At 35.6% G+C, this 22669-nt stretch overlaps 3 protein-coding genes across 4 annotated transcripts; 1 reads left to right on the top strand and 2 right to left on the bottom strand.

Annotated features, from left to right (window-relative positions):
• Positions 1-453: 453 nt before the first annotated feature.
• UbcE2M (NEDD8-conjugating enzyme UbcE2M) lies at positions 454-2499 on the bottom strand. Its single transcript, NM_001312204.1, is given in 4 exon segments — positions 454-777; positions 1252-1419; positions 2087-2220; positions 2334-2499. Coding segments are annotated over 4 exon segments (552 nt in total). The 5' UTR covers positions 2443-2499; the 3' UTR covers positions 454-636.
• A 289-nt stretch (positions 2500-2788) lies between these two features.
• LOC106117249 (uncharacterized) lies at positions 2789-11203 on the top strand. 2 transcript variants are annotated; one of them, XM_013311457.1, is made up of 8 exons: positions 2789-2865; positions 2955-3115; positions 3196-4654; positions 6973-7132; positions 7332-7594; positions 7678-7861; positions 8006-10055; positions 10794-11203. In XM_013311457.1, exons 2-8 carry the CDS (start codon positions 3047-3049, stop codon positions 10812-10814), a joined length of 4206 nt encoding a protein of 1401 aa, XP_013166911.1. In that variant the 5' UTR covers positions 2789-2865; positions 2955-3046; the 3' UTR covers positions 10815-11203. The 2 variants fall into 2 exon arrangements, with proteins under 2 accessions (XP_013166911.1, XP_013166912.1); XM_013311458.1 differs by having other exon boundaries at positions 10585-11203.
• A 703-nt stretch (positions 11204-11906) lies between these two features.
• On the bottom strand, positions 11907-22308 carry LOC106117403 (collagen alpha-1(I) chain). Its single transcript, XM_013311706.1, has 32 exons — positions 21930-22308; positions 21388-21606; positions 20699-20858; positions 20291-20453; positions 19810-20179; positions 19559-19665; positions 19355-19486; positions 19009-19206; positions 18856-18930; positions 18614-18724; positions 18259-18519; positions 17921-18118; positions 17732-17848; positions 17515-17605; positions 17337-17434; positions 17057-17218; positions 16746-16790; positions 16456-16662; positions 16019-16270; positions 15647-15827; positions 15394-15536; positions 15083-15299; positions 14787-14947; positions 14381-14650; positions 14145-14306; positions 13828-14043; positions 13472-13712; positions 13205-13354; positions 12965-13131; positions 12702-12817; positions 12474-12576; positions 11907-12128 (listed from the first exon to the last, which is right to left on the bottom strand). The coding sequence occupies exons 1-32, from the start codon at positions 21994-21996 to the stop codon at positions 11991-11993; spliced, it is 5298 nt and encodes a 1765-aa protein (XP_013167160.1). The 5' UTR covers positions 21997-22308; the 3' UTR covers positions 11907-11990.
• Positions 22309-22669: the final 361 nt, after the last annotated feature.

Below are 22669 nucleotides of genomic sequence, written 5' to 3'. Positions count from 1 at the left end.
CCGCCGTTGGCCACTGCCACCGCTCCCCGCCGCCCCGCGCCAACCCGAGCCGCAACTCACTTCACACTAGCGTGTCTCATCTTTTTTCATTGAGGAATTTAAAACTTCAAAATAACATTTGGGAAATTTATTTCAGGTTTTTTATATGCTGTTATTTAACAGACACTACAAAAGTACACTTTAGTGAATTAATTTGCAATACTATCAATATTTAGCACGCAGTTTGAATTCTTTCGCTTGTTAAATTTATAAAAATGGTACCTACAACTTCGGCTTTCTTCCGTAACTTCGGTCTTCTTCTTTATTGTAAAATATCAGTAAAACATACTGCATCATGTTAAATTTAAAGGCTGTGTTAATCAAATAAAAGATGTCAATAGCAAGTAATAAACAAATAAAACATTATTTCACATGCATTTCAGTTTAATAGCTATTGTAATCCTTTATAAAAGAAAATATTTGCTTTATTTCTTAAACTTAAGGGCATAAAGTGTCGCCATCTAGATTTTAATTATTGAACTTCATGTTAGAATTTGTAAAAAAAAATCGAATTCACAATAAATTACAATTATGAAATGAGATTATTAATTTATTTATATAGAGTTCGGAGCATTGATTTACAGTGACGGACTTGTTTCATTTGAGACACCTTTCAAAGTATGAGGCACCTACATAGCCACCGCGCATCGCACGCTGCACATGCTGTTCAAACAGTCTTCGATTGCTTTGTAGCTCATCTGCTGCTTCTTTATTTAAGGGATCTTCAGGGTTTGGTTCCTGGAAATTTCAATACATTATAAACGACGTTTGGTGCCAAATATTTATCAATAATTATATTATACATTAACCACACAGAAAATAAATTATCAATACATATTATATAATTTGTTCTTTGTACAATTTGTTGTTTAAAATAATATTTCTATAATAATATAAGGTTCAATTATTTGTTTAAGATATATGTATGAGATCATCCAATAGTCATGTGATGCTCCATAGGGGTTCCTAGATCAAACATTACAAGGCGGTAAGAGTTATACTAAAATATACATGGGGCATGGGGAAAAGGTAGTCTGAAACCTTACGACATACCAACACAGACGGATAGGGGTCAAAAATTTGCTAGAAAAACATCTTTTGATTAATAGGCAATCCCAAATTAGATAGTTATCTGGTACATATACTGTTTATGCTAAAAAAAACACCACATGTCTTAATTTTATGAAACAAACAATTAATAAAAATACTTACTAGGAATAAATATTGTAGTCCGTATACTATTGAGTTAACAGTAAGGACAGGTTTCCAGTCTTCTCTTAGTATATTGAGGCATACATTGCCTTCTAAATCTATATTAGGATGGTAGACAGCTGTTTCACATTTAACCTTGGGCGGTTCATGAGGGTAGTTGGGGCCTACCTGTACAAATACATATTTCACAATTAAATTAAGGATATTTGTTAAAGATTGCACAAATTGATGATTTTTTCTTTAATTACTTTGCAAGTCACATTTTATCTATATTTTAAAATACACAATAGCATGAATATGCCTTTTTCTGATATTACAACTTTACTAACTTACAACTATTGTATGACATGGGTAATTTATATTATGTAAGAAGAGTAATAGATTTATTTATGAATTTAGCGAAAATATTCAATTTGTTGAATTATGACAGTTTTGGATGAGAACAAAATATAAATAAAACTGTAACCTTTTAAGGTGAATAAACATAGTATTTCTGAATAGCTAATTGCCTATCTGTTATTAGGTAGTTTTAAATAAATACATTTTAAGTGGCTAGATATTTTTCATAGTCCTATATCAATTGTTAACACAGACAATGTGTAGGAAGTACTGTGCAGTTGTAAGATGTGTTTTGTACTATTTGTCAGCAGCTAAGCTGTTACCACAGAGGGGCTCAGAGCCTGCACCACTTAACGGTGATTTTGGCAATTGGACATCCCTAATATGTATCTACCCTAGGAATGGGCATACTTGGCTCTAGGGTATATCCTCAACTATTTACCATTATTTTTACACTGTTGCTTAACTTACAGAAACACCAATGGACCAAACTTACCTTAAAACTAAATACAAATCTTCCTCCTCTATAGAAACCTTCATCTGGACATATTATAAGCTTGAAATTTAGCAGATCATCTGGGTCTGGAAACTCTGTACTGCATGTCTTAGGCAAATTTAATTCATTCAAATCTAAAAATAAAACATTATTTCATTCTGACATATTAACTTAAATATAAGAGTTTTTGAAATGAATACGAAATAATTTTATTGTATCAGACATTATAATGTTTAGTATTTCGTACCTTTCGTGATCCGTAATTGCGCTGCAGAGGCTTTTTTTTGTGAACCTCCTGCTCTTGCTGACCCTTCTTCATCTTTTTTCTGTTGTTTTAAGGAAAATAGTTTAATCATTTTCTTACGTCTACAATATACACTTTATGAAATTTATTTATTGCTAGACACGATTTATTTTGACACCTTGATGGTTTCCGATTCTTCCAGCTTTCAACTGATTGAAAGTTGTGTTATGTTGCTATTAAAAATAATTGTTAAAAGTCTTTTTAAAATATTATTTTATTCATATCCAATGATAAATATTTTTTAAAGTGAAACAAAAAAATTAATAGAATTTCCACTTGAATCAGAACGATGGTGACGCCCACTTTTACTTTTTTACCACGCTACGCCAAGATATTCTTATATTCTATGTAGTTAAATTTAATTATCTGTGATGCACTATTCTTAATATTGGACTGATGTTGACAAATGTTAATGTTGAGTCGAGTTATTTCTTGTGTATTTCAATTCAATGTAGTTGAATTGATCGTAGATTTGGTATATTATTGATTTACTTCTACCGTATTAGAATTAATTATTATTGTTAACATTAGATTTTTGTGTTAACTTAAAGCTAAACTTTTCAGCGTAGGTATTGTTGCAAATAGTACAATATGAAGAGCGGAAAGTTGTTTGTATTATTAAGTACAATCTAAAGTGCCGCATCTAGATCTAAAAGATGGAAGTTGAAGATGTAATTGAGTTGGGTTCTTCAGACGATGAGGCTGAACCTCCGGCAGCTAAAAAAGTAGCTTTTTTAACACCGATACCAGTTAAATGTTGTTGTTTGTTATGAGGTTTTGTTAATTTTGTTAACCCTTATTGCAGATTAAACCTCTTCCAAATGCCATGGTTCATATTCCCAGTAAAATCCGGGACGTCACAATAAACCCTGTGTCATGTCATAATAACAAGCTGTCTAGAAAATTACTATCGAGAGCGCCCAATCAAATACCAATTATCACAATGTCACGTACAAATGTCAATGCTCGGCAAAACAAGCCAAATGGAAGATGTTTACAAAAAATAACACCACAGTCTCTTAGCCGAAACCTGATGACAGACAAACCATTGCATAGCGAAAACAGACTGAACAGTTACCCAATAAAAGTTATACCTTTTAAACAACCAAAAGTTGGACATTGCAATTCGGGAGGTCAAAGGCCAAGAGGGCAAGGGATATCACCAAAGTTAATAAGTAGCTTACCACCAAGCATTACAGTTACAAAGACTCATGGAGGAAGTAGTTCACCAATTGGAATGTTGAAAAACAAAATAAGAGTTAATAAAGATTTGGCAAATAATATATTTGGACAATCCATAAACAATATCAATCCCTTTAGTTGTTTAGGTGAAATCCCTACTGTAGAACTTGATGATGATGAAAATACATCTTCTGTGGATAACAGTAGTCCGGCTCAGTGGTATATGCGGCCTGAAGAACAAGTGGAAAAGAATGAGCTTGAAGATGAGAACAATAGCGAACCTAAAGCGAAAGATATGATAGAAATTACAATAGAAGATAGTCCTGTAAAGCCTTGTCCACTAGAACAAGCTAAAAATGATTCACTATCTATAACGATCGAGGACAGCCCTATTAAAGTTATAAATAAATCTTCTAATAAAGCAGACATTGGTAGTGACAGTGAACAAGTTACGCCCATGAGCCCTAATAGTAAGAAAAAATTGGAATATCCTGAAGCAGAAACAAGTATTAAAGTTTCAATGGAAATAGACAATGAAAATGTGATTGAAAGTGAACCTAAAGAGATAGAAGATAGAGATGTGATTGAATTGGCCGATGCAACAAAAACAAAGGACAAAGATGGTGAGATAAATGTTGATGAAACTGTAACATCATCAGCTGATATGGAAGTTAATGACACAACTCAAAAGGATGTATCTCCGAAAAAAGATAATTTAGTTGAGAATAGTAATGAAGTAGAAAACAAATCTAATAATAAGGATACTATGCATGTTAGTAATGAAAGCTCCGGTGAATTCCATTCAATATTTCAAGAATTTATGGATTTATGCCTTGAAATAGATAAATCGGAAGATATGAAAACAATCATTGAGAAAAGAATTAAAACATACAGTAGACAAGTACCTAAAGAATTTGTTGAATCGGAACTATTTCTGGACATGGTGTCCACAAAAATAACATTAATAAAATCTGAATCATTCAAAATTTACTTGCATATTAAAGATATTGTTGATGAATTAAAATTGCACAGGACAAGAAAAAAAACAACACCTTTATTGAATGAAAATAATCCAGTTGAAGGTAAATAGTATAAATAATAATGCATATATTTATTCATGTAAAATATTCCCAAGTTTACTTTTGCTTCTGTTGGTTTGATGTCATTATGGGTTTCCCAACTGGAACCTTAATGAAAAAATATGTTGTCTTGACCCTCATTCTTTTTGAAGAAAACAGAGATACCAGTATGTTATATATGTTTTGCAGTCAAAACTTAGTTATTTATAGATGATAACTATTTATGATAAATATTTACACTCGCATGAGTGTAATATAATAAAAAAAATTATATCTCTTAAACATGATGAATTTGCGTGGTTGATAGTGAAAAACCAATTTTTAAAATTTCTCTCTGCATGTTTGGCAACACTGCGTTTGTTCTGGGTAATCTCCAGTACGGCTGGAACGATTTTGACAAAACTTGGAAGAGAAGGTAGCTGATGCATGCGGGCATAGGCTACTTTTTAAGGCTTTCTTGCACTGACGAAGTCACAGGCAACCGCTAGTTCTTTAAAGATTTGGTCATTGATATTTGTTGCGTGAGCAGGACTTAGGCATTTTGAGTTCAGTTGTAAATATTGTATATTTATTATATTTAAACTGTGTTTCCACTGCTCAAACAATATTATTATCTCTGATTTTTCAAAGAGATTGGGAGTGGTTTGCTGCACTAGTGTATTAGAAACGGGCACTCACGGCTTTGTGCAATATGTATATTTTTGTAGTTTTCAGTAGAAATAAGTATATTTGGATACACCTATCTGTCCCAGTGAGAGAGTAGCTGCTTTTATGGTAAGTTCTGTCAGAAAATATGTAAATTCTGCTGAATAATCTAGAAATTGACAGAAGACAAGACAGTTACAGTATGAGTGGAATTTTCTGATACTTTTGACATCGACAATTACATTATATATATCCCTCATAACCATTCTACCATCGGTTGATTAGATATACTGCAGGATTCCATCCTTATGAAGTAGACGTACCACGCGTTTAAACAAAAATGTTTGAATTATCGTTCTTTGTGCGTACTGCAAAGGAAGTTGCCGGTGTAGTTGCCCATCCAAGTAGTGAGGACCTTCAACAGTAGATTGAATATCAATTTACTAAGCTATCACATACCATCTTTCGATCACATCACTTAACATTAGTTGGGAATTTGGTCAAACGCTAGCTTATTTAATATTAAAAAAAATGATAAAAGGGCGCTAATGAGCTATTAAAATTTAGTCCAGCTGATACCCACTGGGATAGATATGTTTGTTATTTTATTATATTAATAACTTCATGTGACCAACCCACAGTGTTATAATTATTTATAGTCAAAGGTTATGTATGATTTATGGATGATTGATTTATGGAATTTCACATAAATTACATGTTATCTTCTGTTTGCTTTTAATGTAGTATTTCCCAGCCAGTTGCTATAAAGAAAGGAGAGCTGATATTACTTAAAAAAAAACAAGCTGTATTTTTTTTGTTATGGATGTGAGTGCTTTTAATATGTACAGTTTTTTTTATTCAAATAACCTCTACAATTATTCAATAATTAGTTTTAATCATGAATAGAAATATGTTTGAAAATAATAAGTTTTAAATGTGTTTGAAACAACATTCTTAGGAAGCTCACAATATTCCATTCATTATTAATTTATGTATTATTAAGAATATTTGTGTAGTAAAGTAATATAATTTGTGAATAAAGTTTGTTTGCTAAAGAGCTATTTTTTTTATTATCCAACGTTGAAATTCAGTATTCAAAATGGCTTAATATCCTAAAATATTTCATTTTAAACTTTTTAATAATTTAATTCTATATTTCTTACAATATTTGTGAAATAACTATAAATTTATATCAGTGAAACATTTGTAAATCAGTATTTTTTTTTTAAATCAAGATAAAATTCTATGTTTAAATTATGTTAATTGTAACACAGGCTATATGATTTATATCGAACATATAACATACAATATTTCACATATATTTAGAAAGCACTCACATTCATTCTATAGGATCAATTAAGATTTATTATACCTTTACACATCTTTTTACTTTTTACTAAAAATATAGCTGTCTTATGTACCAGATACGTGATACTGGTTTCTTATTTATACAAGTGGTCTTATGTAATTAAGAAAATAAAAGTCTTACTTATATTATAAATGCGAAAGTTTAAATAGATGGTTGTTTAAAATGTAGCTGCAGAAAGTAAATATGTAAAACATATGGAAGAACGTATAGTTAAGTTATATTTTAATAACGCGCGGACGGAGTCGCGGACGACAGCTATCATGTAATGATAACTTCAATTAGGCTTTACGATCTAATTATTTTTCAGATGTAGATGATTATTATGATAAATATAGTCGTAAACGTCGGGTGCAAATTCGTAAGTTGGAGAAAACTTTAAAGAAACTGGAACGGGCAATAAACAAATTAGACGAACAAGAAGTTGATTTCGACGATGAAGAAGATTCTGTATATTTATTAAATGACAGGTATTTTTTATACTTATTATTAATACAAAATTCAAACGTAATGGCGGCTCATAGTTAGCTTAGCACTTGTTTGCGCAAGTGGGTACTTTGTGGGGCCCACTGTGGGTAGAGGAAATCCTGCGCAGGGGTGAAAAATCGTCCCTTCGTCACGATAAAGTTTGGTTGGCAATTATGATTTCTAATAGATATGTTATTACAGGTACAAAGAGAGATTTGTGCGGACTTATGCGAAATTATGCCAATTAACCGATACTAAAATGTTAACGGAGCCTCGTATTGTGATTGAATGTCGACCTGGTCAGCCGCCAGGGCCTGCTAAAAAGCTTGAGAAGTGGATTAACAAAAAAGTACCAATAGGAAGTACACTCCCTTTTCCTGACTTTCATGATGTTATGAAATGTGTAAGAGAGGCTAATAACGAAGATAAACTCGGATGGAATGAAGCTGATATTATGGATGAAGGTATTTATGTATAGAAATTATGTATCAGTAATTTAGATGTACTAGAAATGATTGTCATTGGAATATTTTCTTTCGAATTTTAGCTCGCGATCTTTTTACAAGGTGTGGTAAGAAGTTGCAACGTCGGAGACAGGAAAATGAATGGCGGCTAGCGGCTTCCCGGATCACACAAGGTCTTGATCCAGCTGAAAAGGATGAATCTTTAAAAAAGAAATTAGATGAAAATAAGGAAAAAGCATATAAAAAAGAGACTGAACTTCTTAATAAGTAAGTAACCAGTAATATTGCATTTTATTCGATTCTATCTCGATCTATATTTGCTCAGAAATCATTAATATAAAGTAGGTCCTAATTTCGTAATAAATGTAAGAATTTGGTTTCGGAGAGTAATAATGTAAATTATTTTAACAGGTATGCACAGAAACAGAACCAATTACATTTAGAACCTACAGAAATCGAAGAGAAAGACGCAGATAATTCACCTGTGGAAAGCGATGATGAGATCGACGATGATAGTGATTTATTAGACGATAGTCAAAAAAGGAGGGATCGTTTACAAAGACTTTTGGATGAAAAGGAATCAAGGAAAATAAATTTAAGCAATACGGAGCAGCAGGGAGATAATAAGAATGGACCAGAAACGGAATCTTTGTTAATTGAGAGTAAAGAAAATGAAGTAGAAACAATACATGAAGAAAATCAAGATATTATTGACGTGGAGAAAAGTAAACAAATAGATGATAAAATGGAAGCAGAAATCGATTATGAGGGACGAAATTTAGTGGAAAAAATTAATATCACTACTAATGTTGGATGCACAAGTGATGTTATAAATGCAGATGATTTTAACAAAGAACAAATATTGTTAGACGACGTTGAAGAAATCGAGGATAACGAAATTGTAGAAGAAATTGATATTTCCCCTGAAACTGCAGTTGTCGATTTGGTGTCTAATATTAATGAAGAGGAGAATATTCAACTTTTGTGTGATGACTTTTATGGGGATGAACTTAATCTTCTTGAGAAGTTAAATTCAGGAAACGAAACATCTTCGCCTGATCCTTCAGACCTTGAAGATTCACCTATAGCTATATCGGATAGCTTCGATTCAAACAGTGAGTCGGAAAACTATGAGACTTATGATGTTATAAGTATAGGAAATTCCAGTTGTTCCGAGACTGAAACAAATACTGTCGAAAATAATACAAATAATTCAGTGCAAAATAAAAATACGTCTCAGGAAAATAATGCTACAGTATCTGAAAACACTGTTACATGTGATTTGTCTAACAAAATTATAAATAAACGAAATATAGAGCCTGACAGAAGAAGAACAATTTCTGTTAAAGATATAACACCAAGTGAGGATGAATCTGAAAATATACTTTTAGCTTATTCTGAAGATGAAGAATTCTCTAAATGTATCAATCTTCAAGATAATTCGCTAACGATAGGAGAAACGATGGTAGGTGTAGCTAAAAAATCAGATATGAGCAAAGATGTAGAACCATACAAATGTGATGAAGTAATTTCTAAAGATGATAAGATCATATCGACCACAACTCAAACAAACACAATTATAGAAACAGTTAGATTTGAGAATAACGAGAACAAACAAGTAGAGATAAATAATTACAGTGAAAGTATAATCAGAGATAGAGATGACACTATTACAACTAGTGAAAAATTAGTTGAGGAATCAATTTGCAGCGATGTTACAAACGAAACTGGCGATAATGAAACAAATGAAAAGAAATCGAATAAAAATTCAAATGATTCACCATTTTTATCCAAAATGAGTAAAAAAACTAATAAAGATTTCAGCAATACTAGTAATGAGAATAAAAAAATGGAAATCGATTCAGTACTATCTGAAAATGCTAATGATTGCGATCATAACGTTCCAACAACGAAGGAAACCGGTGAGGATATGATAAGATTGGAAGCTTGTAATGAACAAATCCCTTTGGAAGTGAGAGAAGAAGCAACAGTTCCTAGTTCAAAAATACTGGAAGGAAGTGGTGATCCCATAACTCCAGATGTCAATCGGGAACCAAAGATACTGGATAAAAGTTGGGAATCAGTTTTACTGGAAGACAATAGCGAAACAAAAACACTTGAAGAAATTGGTGAAACAGTAACACTGGAAAGTGGTCGCGAATCGACACTGAATAAAAGTTGGGAAACATTGTTACTGGAAGATAGTATGGAAGGAGAAACAAATAAAGAAAACGGAGAATCAAAAACACCGGAAGAGAGAGGGGAGATAATGAACCAAAGAACTAGCGAAGATCAAAAAAAACTGGCAATGAATGAAGAACCTATAACATTTGACGAGGACGTAGAACCAGTAACAGTGGAAGTGGGTGAAGAACCAAAGTCAGGGGAAGACGACACAGATACAATGTCACCATGCACTCTGGAAAAGCCAGAACCTTCTACGAGCGGGGTAAATAACAATGTAAGTAGTTCAAATGAACATAATTCCCCTTCTGAGCAAAAGTCTCTGGCTTTAGAACATACTTTTAACATGGTAGAAATGATGCTCCATAAATTATTCAATCCACCTACGTGAATAATAAATAACATATAAGTTTTTTACGATGCATTTTTGTCATGAATGAGATGTAACAGTAAATATTGTGCTATAATGATTCGTGTCTGTAATTAATTTTAAGTAGGTAGGTTCGCATAATTTAGTGAGATTTTAAGTTTTAAGTGTTTAAGAGTAAAGACATATTGAATGATTTTATTGCTTTCTTCATTTTTTATATCGGATACTTGATCTTTTAAAGTTAAAAATTACAACAAACATGTGTTTTTAAAATATGTATGAACTGTACGAATTTATAAGTACACAGGTACGCTCTTTTTTTTAATACATTTGGTGTAAATCAGATGTTTTTTATTTATATTTACATCTCATGAAATAATCCTCTTAAAAATTAAGAAAAACTTACAGATCAATCCTTCCGTGTTTCGAATTGCAGACAGATTAACCTACTCGAAAAAAATAGTGGGGTCTTTAGCGTGGCGTAACATACGATAGTGGCCTCTAAGGAACAACATTTATACGTAAATCGGGGAAAAAAGAACATAAACATGAGAAAATAAGCCTAAAGCACAAGAAATCAATGCCCAGTACTTTGTTTCATTTCACACAAATGTACTAATTTATTAAACTCATGTCTCAATCCAGTTTTGCTTGAGTGGCTGCTGAAAATCAACACCTGGAACCCACGAAGAAGACTTTGCAGATTAATAAACGCGATTGTATCAAAAAAGTAAAGAACATAGAAAGGTTTTGATTTATATTTATGTATAACCTATAATTCTTAAGTGACAGCATTATTAAAGAAAAAAATGTGATAAAAAAATCAATAGAAAGTATTAGGCTTTAAAAAAAGGTAAATTGCACGTCGGTCATAGAAGTTTTTAAATCATAACTTAATTTTAAAAAGCTATATTTTAAATTAATTATGCAAAGAGAAGTAAATTTTTGTCGCATGTTTCATATTTTCTTCTTTTAAACTTCTAGAAAGGAAATTATTCCAATACATTGCTTGTTGCTCTTAGAAATTCATACCGAAATATTAAAAATATGAATAAATACACAATATCAATTTGGTTTTTTCTTTTGTCCTAAATCCTTTTTTTGTTTGCTTTATTTTAAATGCATACATTTTTTTTTATCTTTAAGCATGATTTTTACCTGACTCTGGCTAATGCACAAACCGTGCCGAAGCCAAAAATAAAGAAGCATGTTTTTTTCTTTTGTTTCTAATCCCTTATATTTTTTTAACCTTTTCAATAAAGTTAAGCATTTTTTTCTATAACTACATGTATATAATAGAAAGTAAATGATGCAGATATAAGATAAATTTATATTTGTAAAATGTATAATTATTGTTTTAATACCAATTTAAAAAATGAAATATAAACTTTGTTTAAAAGTTGAATACAAAAATATACAAGTCATGCCACTATGGCTTACTAATTCGTGTCTATTTAATTATTTTATGTTTATTGCCAAAGAGAATGCTCTGATTATTTTGTGTTTTAAGTCCCATAACAAAAAACTTTTTTTTTCATATAATTTTCGCAGACGGCCTGTTATGCCATAAAAATAAATGGTCACATTAGAAATAGGTTAACTTTAAAAATGAAAAATTGTTTTTGATGGATAGAAAATTATGGTAGTAATACGAGTGGAACTCTTTTATTTGGCTTTTTTAATTCTTGACTGTCGCAGAAATATACAAGAGTATGTGTAATTCGTATTTATTTGTCAATAAAAGTCTGGTACAGTCGTCACAAAATTTATTTAAATACTATATTTACAAAAATAGTCCAACTTAAGTACATAATTGCATTATCTCTAGGATATAAAAGCCAGCTATGAGAAACAAATCGGCCCGACTACAAATGAAAACTGATGTGAAGCTTCGACATATGACAGCGGCTGGAAATCGCTGATTGGCAAGCGTTCGGTACGAGATGTCTTGATTTCTAGCACAATCTCTCCTTTTCCTTCCTGTAATATAAGACATTATAAAAATATGTGTACCAACAATTTTGTAAGTTACCAATGAACGTTGCCATGGGTTTCTGTGACCAAAATCTCTGTATAAAATATATCGTTATCCCTGTCATTATCTTTGACATAACAGAGATAATAATATGTTTGTAAACGGGGATTTTGGTCTCAAAAACTTACGGTAAATCAATGAAAATATTGAAGGAAAAGAAATTTTTAATTAAAATTGAATTATGGTTTAATTTCAAATTAAATTAACTAAATAGAGTAAGCTTAAATTATAAATTAAGAATGATTAGGTTTTGGATAGGGTTTAGGGTATTATTTATTAATTTGACTTACTTTACAATCATCCTTTATTAGCTGAGGTTCTTTGAATTCTGCCGAATTATATCCATACAACTTAATACCATTTGTCCGAATCAAATCTGGCGGGATGTCAGACCTGGATTTATCAACAGTAATGTTTTATTAACGCGAAATCTATACGTGAATACGTGTGTTATTCATAGAGGTTTTTGCGTGTAATTCTGTATTACTTCTTAATATTAAATATTGAAAGATATTTACCGTTGTGGAGCCATTGCGTCCAGACATGAATATGTAAAGTTTTGGCGCGCACCGTGCGATAACAATTTTAAGAAACGAAGTTGAATAGACCCTGCTCCCTCGTTTTCATATGAAATCTGTAAAGTAAAAGTTAAAGCTTTACTAGTTTGTATTAAAAATAGTATATAAGCTGCTTAAATAACATGGCCTTTATATCACAAACGCGATAGAATACGATTACATCATATATAAAATTAAAGAATTATGTATCTAGAAATACTAACACGATGTCCGTTATTGATTTGTGAGAACTTCTGAGCTGAATCAAAAGTCGTATAAATTTCATTTGTATTTATGACATCAGGATATACGCAAGTATAATGGCCCTTGCAATATACTTTTATCGGATGGCCGCTGCCTCCGCCGCCTCTTGCATCAATCCAGTAAAAACCTGGAAATTGTAAGCTTAAATAAAACTGATACTTTCAAGAATTTTTTATCATTATTTTATCTGTGCGACTTACCGTCAGTTAAATTAGTATGTGTGGTGCGTAAATCTTTGCATGACAATGCTGGATTAGAACGTGTTCCCCACGGCCGCTTGGATGATTCCAAAGCAGTTCGGGCCGCCACCACACCACTCATAATTTCATGCGCCCAATCTATATCTCCATCTGAAAGGAATAATTATGAAACTGGTTAAACTCAACGAATATGTCCAATCCCCTTTATTTTTTACTCAATTCAATAAACTATTGTATCCTTAAGTCATGGTTATCGAAGTCAATTACCTTCTTCGGATTGTATTGAATCAATGTCAACACTTCTGCGTCTTCGGAATGACGTAAACATTTCTGGTGGTAGATGCGGCGCGCGTGCAGGCGGCCCCGGTGGCCCTGGGGGACCCGACGGCCCCGGAAGTCCCGGCCTACCATCCACGCCGCTTTGCCCCTTTGGACCCACGGGACCTTCCCTGCCTGGTAAGCCCACGGGTCCGATCTCACCCTTAGCTCCCGGAGGACCTATAGGTCCCTATAAGATGTTTTTTTTAATATTTAGTCAATATTACTGTAACTCAGACATTTTATTTAATTAACGTGACTAAAAAGAATGTTACTTCTTAAAATTAAATAATTTAACAACTTACTAAATCTCCTTTCGGTCCCGGCGGGCCTATAGGACCCGGTGGACCCTGAACGCCTTGTTCGCCCTGGTCCCCCTTTGCACCCATCGTTCCAGTTTCACCAGTGTGACCTTTCGGGCCTCTGTTTCCTTTGTCGCCCCTAATGCCAGGCGCACCAGATGGACCAGGTTTTCCCGGAGGTCCTGCTGGCCCCATTACACCGGGTGCGCCTACTTCTCCCTAGAACAGAGAATTTATCATTATTATTAAAAAAATATTATGCAATGTATTTCTAAAACAGTCTGTCAAAATCAAAGTTATTTGTCTTAACATTTTCTTACATTTGCACCGGGCGTTCCTCTGATACCTCGTTGACCTTCAACTCCTGGTGGTCCTGGTGGTCCGACAGGCCCTGGTTCACCTACTGCTCCCTTCGGTCCCATGTCGCCCTTCTCTCCCGGAACGCCAGGACTTCCTTGTATACCTGCCTGTCCGTCAGCTCCCTGTGAAAAATTAAAATTAATAAAAATAAGCTGCTATAGTGAAATTTCAAGAACACTACTAAGATTCTACTAACAGGGCTGCCAGGTATTCCTGTATCTCCAGGCTTGCCAACTGGCCCAGTTGGTCCTGGTACACCGGGTGGACCTGTGCTGCCTTCTGGACCTTCCCCACCCGGCTCTCCTTTAATTCCCTGCGGCCCTGGATCTCCTTTTTCTCCAGGGTATCCTGCTGGGCCAGCGTCCCCTTTAGGTCCTTCTAACCCGGCTGGCCCCTTTGGTCCAGGTTCGCCCTGTAATCCTGGAGGTCCATCTTCGCCTTTTGGTCCAACAGCACCTCTTGGTCCCTTAAAAATATTAAACAATAATTATTGTTGTAAACAAGAAATAAACTTAGATATGGAAAAAAATAATGTCACCTTAGTAGGGTATTAAGAGCACTTTATGTCTGCTGAATTTAAAATGAAAGCATTTAATGTTCACCTGTTTTCCTTCAGGGCCTGGAGGGCCTGGTGGACCAGGGGCGCCAGAATTACCAATTTCACCTCGTTGACCTTCCGCTCCTTGAGGCCCGGGCTCTCCTTGAATTCCTTTCGCGCCACGTCGACCCTGAGGGCCGGTAAGCCCCGCTGGACCAGTGGGTCCTACAATAATTTTTTATAAAAAAGGCATTTGAATGAAAATGGAATAGACACATCTTAGTGAAAGATTACAACGTCAGACGGCAACAAGTAGTTTCATCAATTTGTAAAATAGCTTTAATAATAAACTTAGTTTACCGATAGGCCCGTTGTCTCCCTTATCTCCTCTAATTCCTGCTTGTCCCTTTTCACCTTGAGGACCTGTTAGACCAGGGGGACCTTGAGGGCCTCTAGCTCCATCCGCACCATTTGTTCCGGGTGAACCCGGGTCGCCTTGTTGGCCCTTTTCTCCGGGTAATCCCACAGGACCCGTCTCGCCTCGTAAGCCTTGTACGCCAGGTGATCCTTGAAGTCCCTATAAAGATATGAAATACATATATTACGTATAAAGATTACCGGTCATAATTATTAATACATAATATTGTTCTAAAATTAAACGGCCTTCTTACTGGTTCTCCGGTTGCGCCCTTAAAACCTTTTTCGCCAGGTGGACCGGCTTCACCCTTGTCCCCATCCTCTCCAGGCGGCCCTACAGGTCCTGGTGCGCCCGTCAAGCCTCTTGGGCCAGGTAAACCGTCACGTCCAACAGGACCTAATGAATTAGTTTCAGAATAGTTAAAGTGCAGAACACATTAGTAGTTATGTTGTATGAATAAAGAAAACGACTAAGGGACTTAGGTACTGTGATTAAAGATGACATACCAATCGGTCCTGGTTCACCAATTTCTCCTTTTTGCCCACCCGATCCAGGAGGACCCCGGGGACCTTCTCGTCCCATAGGACCTTGCGCACCTTCTCGACCGGGTTCGCCTTGCTCTCCTTTGTCGCCCCTAATACCTGCAGGGCCCGGTGGCCCCATATCTCCTTTTGCGCCTTGTGATCCCTATAGAAAATCATCAGATTTGTTAAAATACCTCATTGTTTTCATAGAACTTTTTACCATAATTTCTGTGACTACATTAGTCTAGGCTACATCTTAAGTACTAATTTTCTTTTACCGCCTTTAGGATTAGACACTATGTACCTATATCACAAAAGTTTACCACAAAACTCAATTCCTAAGTTAAAACTTACAGGTGTCCCAGGCAATCCAGGATCTCCTTGATGACCAGGTGGACCGGGTGAACCAACTGGACCGGGCTTTCCTTCAGGACCCGGCATTCCGGGTGGACCTTCTTTTCCCATTTCACCAGGTGCACCGATATCACCCGGTGTTCCTGGTACGCCAGACGCTCCTTGAGGACCTGGTGGTCCCATTTCCCCAATTGGTCCTTGTGGTCCTATCGCTCCGGGAGGGCCCATCAAACCTGGTTTACCAGTGTCGCCCTAGAAAGTATGCAATGGTGGGTTACGGAAAAACTACGATTTAAAATTTTACATCTAAATATTAAATTTTACTAACACTGTTGTTAATGTAATGAAATTAGATTTTTCTCAAATACACTACAAGTAAAAACAATCAAAAATCGTGTTTTTGTCGCTAAACGTTGTTTTAAAAGTAGTTGACCTACCACTGGACCACGTTCGCCTGGAGATCCTGGCAATCCAGACTTTCCATCCGATCCTGGAGGTCCTATAGCACCTGGGAAGCCACGAGTACCTTCAAGACCTTGTGGACCTCTCTCGCCTGCAGGTCCTGGTGACCCCGGCTGCCCTGTATCGCCCTTAGACCCTGGAGGGCCATCTGATCCCCGACGTCCCCTTGGTCCTCTGTACCCCTGTAGGTGAAATAAAATGTGTAATTGAATAATGAGAAAAACATTCAAATTTATAAGACCAATTTAAATTAAACGGAGCTTACTCTTGGTCCAGTTTCTCCTCTATCTCCTGGAATACCGATCATACCCTGCAAAAGTTAAGAAAGTGGAAAATTAATGGATTAAAAATTACAGCACATTGAGTTTTGATGAATTAATTAACCTAAAAATGTTCTAAACTAAAATGTTTACAATTTAACAGAGGTATGAATTTTATTTTTATATTTACTACGTTGATTTAGTAAATAAGTCGATTTTCAGAGGAAACTACTAAGGTCTTATTTAGGTGGTAAGAAATCGGAAATCTTAAATCTATAAATATATTATTTAGTGTATAACAATTATGAATAATTACCACAACTCCCTTCGCTCCCCTTCTGCCCCTCCTGCCCGATGCACCCTTGTCTCCTTTATCTCCTTGAGTTCCGGGATAACCAGCTAATCCTTGTGGTCCGGTAGCTCCCTTTTCACCGACGGGTCCAATCGATCCAGTCTCACCTCTAGGCCCTTCCGTTCCCTGTAAATATATAACATACTATTAATTATAAAACATAAAAGTAGTTTATTAGAAAATTGTTCTTTATACTTGACACGTTCATAATCAATTGTTCACAAAAACTATTGTTTTTACTCACTTTTTGCCCTTCTGGTCCTTCAATACCGGGGGCACCAGGTTCTCCGGGTTGTCCCATTTCGCCTTTTGGACCTATTTCACCCTTTTCACCTTCAAGTCCTATGATAAAAAAAAGGAAAACCACGTGACATACTTTCTATGTAAGGTGTATAAAAATATTCATATAAACTTATTGATACCTCGTATTCCTTTGTCGCCTTTATCTCCCTGGAATCCCCGGGGTCCGTCATCACCCTTAGGACCTCGAGGTCCTGGAAATCCTAGCATTCCCTATAAAATAAGCAATTGTAATAATATAACATCACCATTTTCAGTACTTGTATTAGTAGAGCGGTTAATGAATGGCAGTTGATTCATTACCAATCAAAAGAAATTTATAACCATTTTAATCTATACCTGCAAACCTTGAGGCCCTGATTCACCCGGAGATCCTTGTTGTCCAGGGCTGCCTGGTGTTCCAGGAGATCCTTCGGAACCTGGAAGCCCTGATATGCCTGGTTTCCCTTGCGGACCCTGTAATAGTGACTTTTATTAATATACCTGTGGAGTATTGTTTTAACCGATTTTGTGAATAGGATTACAAACCTGTATTCCAGGTGCACCAATAGGTCCTTGTGGGCCGGTGGACCCCGGTGGTCCCATTGGACCTGGTTGTCCTGGGTTGCCAGGGGGGCCTGGTTGTCCGGATGTGCCCTTTGCTCCTTGTGGCCCTTCATTACCAGGAATGCCAGGGTAGCCGATCAAACCAGGAAAACCTCTCGGCCCCATAAAACCTCGAGGTCCCTAAATCAAGAATAGATGTTTGGTACTTTTCGAATTCGAATTTAACTAACAAGATTATAATAATGAAAACAGATCTTATTTTAAAATTAAAATATTCAAGTTGAGCATGAGCTATGAACAAAAACTTGAAAAACATTTACCAGTTCTCCAGATAATCCAGGTGGACCCGGTGGGCCGTCATCTCCCGGCGGACCGTCTTGACCCGGTGCACCGGTTTCCCCTTGTTGCCCTGGCGTGCCACGTTCCCCTTTGTCTCCAGGCATTCCTGCAAGCCCCGGATAACCTTGTTCACCTTTAGGCCCAGATGCACCAGGCGATCCTCTTTCTCCATCTCTTCCTGCATGACCTCGCCTTCCGATACGGCCAGGAGGTCCTTGTGGTCCTCTTATACCAGGTGGTCCCTATAAAGTCGTAAAGAGAATAAATATAAACAAACTAAGGAATTAGTGCTTTATAAGACAAGAATGAAACTATAGAATTAAATTAAAAACGTACCGGTTCTCCCTGCTCGCCTTGTTCACCCTTAGGTCCTTCGGGGCCGATATCCCCTTCAGGTCCGGGAGGTCCAGTAAGTCCCATAGGACCGTCAACGCCTCTCATTGCAGTCTTTAAATTATAAAACAAATCAAATTTAATGACAATACGGCTACATCTATTTTTATTCTAACTTGGCTCTTTTATCTTTTAATAAAAATTTCACTAATATCAAAATACACAAATAATATCATAAAACCAACCATGTGTTGAGTAAGCATTTGTCGAAGTGCTTCTGCTTGACCGTCTGGACCTTTGTCATTACTTGATTGATGCAGCTGTAAATTAAATTAAATTTCGATAAAAGTTGTACTACATTTATTGAGTTGCATTATTATACTAGATTTTAAACTTACTGGTACAACAAAAACGTGTCCCGGTGGTCCGGTGAACCCTTGCTGCCCTTCTGCTCCAGGCCTGCCAGGTTCACCTTTGGGACCTCTTGGCCCTTGAGGACCCGGGGGGCCAGGATAACCACGGGGTCCTAGGTACACACCTGTCCCACCATAATCGTAGTAGTTGTCGGTGGGATCGTAGACAATTGATGAATTACCCTGGGACAACGAAAGTAATGAAATTAATCTTAAACATTGCGTCCATGGCGATATAGTTATTTTTTGTCATCCTGCTTAAATTAAAAAAGTATTTGATGAATTATAACAACGCTATATAAATTATATTAAAATGAAATTGAAGTCTTACTCCGTATACTTCTGGTGGATGAGTGAGCCAGTCTGAGTCTTCTGTAGTCGTTACCGCAGGGTACGAAGCTTCGGTCGTAATGAGAGTAGCATTTTGTATGAAGAAATTATTATAATTATCTTGTCGTATCGGCTGAAAAATGTACTTCTTCTTAGTATGAAATTTCTTTACTTGTTAATTCTGAAAAATTAAGATTTTACTTACTCTTGGCGTAGTTACTGCAACAATATCGGTCGGGAGGTCTATGTTATTCAATGGTGTAGAGTTAAAATCATCAACATCGGTAAATCTTCCAAAGATACTGTTTTCATCTGTAAAAGACACGTTATTATTAATTACTTAAGTTAGTAAACGTAGATTTGGAAATAATTAAAGTTTTATTTATGGTATTAAAAATATCCTTTTAATTAAACAATTCTCGAAGAACCTCTTCCTAACTATGAGATATAACTCACCAGCATCTGTTGAAGTTGGATATTGTGCATAAGCATTGGGTACAGGCCAAAAAGGTTTCGAAGTTGAAAGATCCCTTGTTGCTATCGACCACAGTTCATTTGATCCGTTCCCTACATCTAATGATCGATTTTCTTCAACTGGTTCATATATAGTTCTATCGTCCTCATCAGTTGGTAGTCGTACTATGTCCAAATTAGGTGTTGTAGTGTATGTATAACCTCCATTAGTGTTGCCGAATCTGTTTAAGTTGCCTGTAGATGCTGATCCTGCATATTGTGATCCATAGCCATCACAGTCTGGTGCTATGGCAACACAGAGATCATAAGCTACGTCCGGTTTGTTTGCAAATTGTAAAAGCTCGATATCACCCTGTAGATAGGTTAGGATTCATTAGACAACAGGAATATATGAAGATATGCAATACAAACGCTTGACTGAAGCAAAATTCGGCACCATGTATACACATATATATAATCTTACCTCATAGTATTGGTCCGGTGTAACCTGTGTGCCAACGACGAGCGCCCCAGCTAGATTGAACGTACTGCCTGGCTTTCGGTCCAGTGGAAGAGATTCTCTTATCTCACAATCTACCAATAAAGTTGCTGAATCGCCTTTTATGCTTAGACCAATTCGATGCCACCTGATTTAGTAAATTTATATTTTTAATTAACTAAATCTACATTATCTGTTAAGGGTTCAACCGCGGCTGAGACTAACTACAGTTACCCTAAGGAAGGGCATCCGATTGGCCCGAAAAAGTTAACATCTACATCTTATATTTGATACCATAATAGGATATCTAAACTATGTCCGTACACATAATTTAACTACAATTTTAACCATTATATTAAAGGCTATAAAAGGTATCTAATTAGTGCAACTTACTTGCCATCAGCGATATTGACCCGATAGGTTAGGAGTTCGTGGTCGGGTGGGTCGCCACGCGTGTCCTCGTAGTACAACTCCACCAGCTCGCCCACCACCAACTGTAGCTGCTCATCACCCGCGTCCGAGTACAACACGAACAGTGGATTCTGATCCGTGCCTACATATATCAAATACATAAAAAAATCAGAATTTTAATAGTGTAAAACTGTGACCAAAAGTGCGACCAAAAGTTTTACTACCAAGTTGGCTAGGTTTGAAAGTTATAACACCCTAAGATAACACTGGCATAAATAGAAATATACTTTTTCTTTTTTTCATAAAGCTGTTTTTTTTCTCCTCTATGTAATTGTTGAAGTCGATAGATAGGAGTGGACGTTGAGCAATCTGATAATAATTTACTGCCCTAAAATAACCAAGTACTTATGCCATAGAGTAAACACAAGTCTTTAATTAATTCTAAAGGATTGCCAATGACCCAGTTCTTGGAATAATTAATGGAGTTGAAACAAATCCGATAAGTTTGCATCAATTGATTAATCCTGTTTCGAAATGTTACCATTGCAACACTGGACGTAGTTGGATATTCAGCGCAAGATTAAAACTTTCATAAACTTTTCTTATATAGTTACTTCGCTTATAATTTTATAATCACTATAAGTTTTGTTAGTATTTCTATATTTTTTTACCTGGTAGTCGTACTGTGGCTATAATAGAGAAGTCTTCGGGAAACGTGTTGTAGAACATTCCAGCAGACAGTTGGTGTAAAGTTGCATTCTCATTTAATCGGAACGCGGAGTACTCTTCGGGCCTGGTGGAGGTAGACTGGCAACGTCCTGCCACCCGCGATACGCCCTCGGGCAGCTCATCTCCGACCACGGAGAGCACGTCAAAGAATTCTACATCATCTGTCGATAACAAAAGTAACCAAGCACATAAAAAGCGAAAGTGATTCTTGATGAGGACAGTTTTAGGTACACATGCGGAAGAATATTTCTCTAGACGTGGGTAGGAAAAGAAAGAAAGATTGTTTGAAATTCTAAGTCACTAAAATTTATTGAGTCAAAAAAAGATTTCTAATAAAAAATGTTGGCAAATTTGATTATGTTATGTAGTTAGTAAGCCTGTCTAAAATAAAAATTCTAACAATTGATTGTTTTTAATATGCACGAACACGCGTAACAAATACAAAAATAGAGATGTTTAAATCGAATAAACAGTTTTCACTCACCGTCCCCTTTAGCGGTGCCGAATATAAAAAACAATAGTAGTATGAATCGTCTCATCTTAAGAGCCATAGCGGCCTAAATAAATATTTAGGCAGGATTTTATTTACAGTAGGGCCCATCCCGTCCGTCGCAAATGCGACGTCGGTTATAGGCTGAAGTTGCGTTTTGTTTCACAGCAACTGGACGATAAAAAGCTTGTGGCACATGTCGCCGTCTTTGAGAAACGTCGACACACTGCCGAGGAGTAGATACTCAATCTAAGAGAACACTTCGCAAATTAGCATGTCGATTGCATTGGTGTCAAAATAATCAAGAACAATAAATGCTCATGGGTGACAAACAATTTTTCAAGTCTTTAGTGTTCAAATCCTTTTATAATGTCTCTCTGGTCTGTTCTCTCCTATCTTAAATCTATCTATCTCTTCTTTAAATTTTAGTTACTATTAAATTTGTCAATTTTTAATTTTGTGTTCATTTTGTAGAACCATTTAAAAATGTGAACAACTTGAGTCAGTTTTTTTTATTCTTGATATTCTAAAATTAAATTGTCCACTATTCAATTCATCATCGAAACGTTATTAGAATTAATTAACGAAAATGTTGACAACGCCAGATTTCTAAATGCTTGACGTATCTAATTCCACGCATCACACAAGTCATCCACACATTCGTTTTCATTACGAACATGGACGAGATTGCTCCCGTTCCAAATAAATTATTGCGCGTTTATGATTAAATTTTG

The sequence above is a fragment of the Papilio xuthus genome, unplaced genomic scaffold (assembly GCF_000836235.2).
Source record: "Papilio xuthus unplaced genomic scaffold, Pxut_1.1 DF827680.1, whole genome shotgun sequence".
In the NCBI taxonomy this organism is placed as follows: domain Eukaryota; kingdom Metazoa; phylum Arthropoda; class Insecta; order Lepidoptera; family Papilionidae; genus Papilio; species Papilio xuthus.
Note: the sequence above shows the minus strand (reverse complement) of the source record. Positions and strands in the feature narration are given on the sequence as shown.

Bases quoted from the DNA above. Each gene is read 5' to 3' on its own strand.
- LOC106117403 (XM_013311706.1), bottom strand. From the start codon at position 21,996: ATGGCTCTTAAGATGAGACGATTCATACTACTATTGTTTTTTATATTC. The intron at 18,725-18,855 runs GTTGGTTTTATG...TATAATTTAAAG, and splicing joins AAATGCTTACTCAACACATG to ACTGCAATGAGAGGCGTTGA. The intron at 16,791-17,056 runs GTAATTATTCAT...TAACTTTTGCAG, and splicing joins GGGGAGCGAAGGGAGTTGTG to GGTATGATCGGTATTCCAGG.
- LOC106117249 (XM_013311457.1), top strand. From the start codon at position 3,047: ATGGAAGTTGAAGATGTAATTGAGTTGGGTTCTTCAGACGATGAGGCT. The intron at 7,595-7,677 runs GTATTTATGTAT...TTCGAATTTTAG, and splicing joins AGCTGATATTATGGATGAAG to CTCGCGATCTTTTTACAAGG. The intron at 10,056-10,793 runs GTAAGTAGTTCA...GTCTCAATCCAG, and splicing joins CGAGCGGGGTAAATAACAAT to TTTTGCTTGAGTGGCTGCTG.